The sequence below is a fragment of the Pteropus alecto genome, unplaced genomic scaffold (genome assembly GCF_000325575.1).
Source record: "Pteropus alecto unplaced genomic scaffold, ASM32557v1 scaffold11, whole genome shotgun sequence".
Taxonomy (NCBI): domain Eukaryota; kingdom Metazoa; phylum Chordata; class Mammalia; order Chiroptera; family Pteropodidae; genus Pteropus; species Pteropus alecto.
Window position 1 is genome coordinate 10,489,873 of NW_006431956.1, and position 2,599 is coordinate 10,492,471.

General features: G+C 35.1%; 1 protein-coding gene across 1 annotated transcript in view; it reads left to right on the forward strand.

The window, feature by feature from the left end:
- The window catches only part of MALRD1 (MAM and LDL receptor class A domain containing 1), a 533,295-nt gene that overhangs the window by 382,133 nt on the left and 148,563 nt on the right, over positions 1–2,599 (forward strand). Inside the window, 1 exon segment of the mRNA XM_025043397.1 lies at positions 1–34. This exon segment is cut by the window's left edge and continues 12 nt beyond it. Coding sequence (XP_024899165.1) covers positions 1–34 — 34 coding nt within the window.

The following is a 2,599-nucleotide window of genomic DNA, read 5'->3' on the forward strand; positions in this document are numbered from 1 at the left end:
GAAGCATTGAGTGCAGACTTCGATCACACACCAGGTAAATCTAGGGATACACGGGCCAAGTACTCTACTCCCAAAAACCTGCTCTAACTATTTGAGTGAATGTTGGAGCGCATCCTTGTCTGTGTGGGGACAGAGCTCACTAGGCTTTATGAAAAGACACTTAGTCCCTTCTATTTAACCCCTGAATTATTGAGTCGACCCAAAACTGACATTGCAACAACAGGAAAATCCACGACTCGTGGTTTAAGAGACTTGCAGATTTTATTTCCTCTAATCTAAATGTATCCTTAAAGTCGCCAACTGGGGCAGGGACAAGTAAGGGTCATTCAGATTAATGCATGCAATTGGCAAAAGTGTATAATTAACAATGATAACTGTTCTCACAATGCCACAACAGCCGATAGCTGGCATCGATTTTATTCCATTCCCTCTGAAGTACAGGGCCAGAGATGTAAAAGGTAGGTGGTAAAGGAAAGAAAGAGCATCTCTCTACAAAGTCTTGATGAGTTTTGCTTCCTGCCTGTGTTTTGAGATCAATGCAATCTTTAATGGTTTTATAGTTAATAGAGTCAGAGTATAAGTAGACTCGCAATCTTATTTACTTTGACCCTGAAGTCTTACCTACTCAGCACTTTTCTTAGGAATCAACTTTTCCTAGGGATAAAAAGTAACTTTTCTTAGAGATAACTTTTCTCAGTGATGAGATTTTTCGAACTTTTTAAAGAACAAACAATAATCTTAGATATCTGTGGTGGTTAATTTTATGTGTCAACTTGGAGGATGTTTTTTGATGAATTAACAGTTCAGTTGGCGAACTTAGAGCAGATTGTCCTTCATAATGTGGAGGAGCCTCATCCAATCAGTTACTGGCCTGAATAGAACAAAATATCCCAGCTGCCCAAGAAAGAGGTAATTCCGCAACAGACTGCCGCCGAATTTTGTCTACACCATTAGCTCTCCTGGGTCTTCAGCCTCCTGGCCCACACCGCAGATTCTGGGCTTGCCAGCCTCCATAATCACATGAGCCAATTACTTGTAATAAATATCTTTCTGTATTTATATACATTCTATTAGTCCTGCTTTTCTGGAGAAAACTAAAAAAATATTACTCAAAACAATGGAAGAATAGGCACAATGAAAACAAGGTTATATGTAATTAAAATAACTTTTTATAGGAAAAGTATATGAAATTGGCTCAGCCGTTTTAAGACTAATGAAAAGAGAACAATAGTTTTATTATTTATATATTCCAAGCAGATTGAAAATGTTATAATGTTCAACTACAGCATGGGCATCTGTTCTTATTTTAAAATTTTTCCCTAATTCATCTTCAAATAGAATATTCTTATTCCTTTTGACCTGCAGTTGAATCTCCTCTCCCTTTGACCAAGTTTTTTTTGTTGTTTAAAAAACATATACCAGATTATAGGTTAACAGAACAGGATAGGGAATCAAGATACTGAAGTCAGTAATTAGGAGGACTTAACATATAACAAAAGTTAATTCAGTAGGAAAAAGATATATTATTTAATATGGTGCTGACATATCTGGTCATTCACCTGGAAGCAAATGAAGTTAAACTCATTTTTTTCTGCATATTTCACATGCATAAACATATTCCAGATAAAGGACTTAACATGTAATGAATAATAACAGCAAAATTCTCGTCAGAAAAGAAGGTAAAGTATGTACAATTTAGAGGCAGGATCTAACTTCCAAAAGCCCAGAAGCTATAAAAGAAATGATGTACAAATTTGATTATGTAAAATCATAACTGTGGTCTAAAATTCCATAAACAAAATTAACATGCAAATAATGTTAGAAAAATTTTTTTCCTTATGGATTATGTATAGATAGATAACTCTTACAAACTTACTAGAAATGACCAATTTTTAAAAACTAGAAAAGATTTGCACAATCAATTAACAGTTGATCTAATTCAAATAATCAATGAATATATTTAATGACACTCAAGTTCACAAGTCATCAGGAAAAAATCAAATTTAAATAATAAAAATGTTAGAAAAGATTTGCAAAAGCCAACCTGTTGATGGCAGAGAGATGGAGAGAGAGCGGGAAAGGATGCTCATACATGATTATGGGAAAGTTTCCATTTTGGAAAGCATTTGGCCATATAGAAATAAAAAGACCAACACATAAGTACATGTGTATAAGGATATTTACTTCAGCATTGTTTGTAGTTGAAAAAATGGGAAATAAAATGACTGCCCATTATTCATACAGCCATTTATTTATTCCTTTGTCGCTTTATTGGTTTATTGAATGCCAGACACTCTTCAAGGTCCTGGGAATATATTAGCGAATAAAACAGACAAAAATCACTGCCACAGTGTTCATATTCTACAAGGAGGAAAACGATAATGAACAAACACAATAAGTAAATAAGTAATGAGGACAGTTAAAAGTCGAGGATAAAGAAAGAATGGAGTAAGCAGAACAGGGAAGGCAGATGGATGGGTGTGTGCCTGAGTCATGGGAGGATTGCAGTTTAAATCGATTGATCACAATGGGCTGCATTGAGAAAATGCCATTTGAAGAAAGACTTGAAAGAGGGGAGGGAGTGAGCTTTGTGGATACC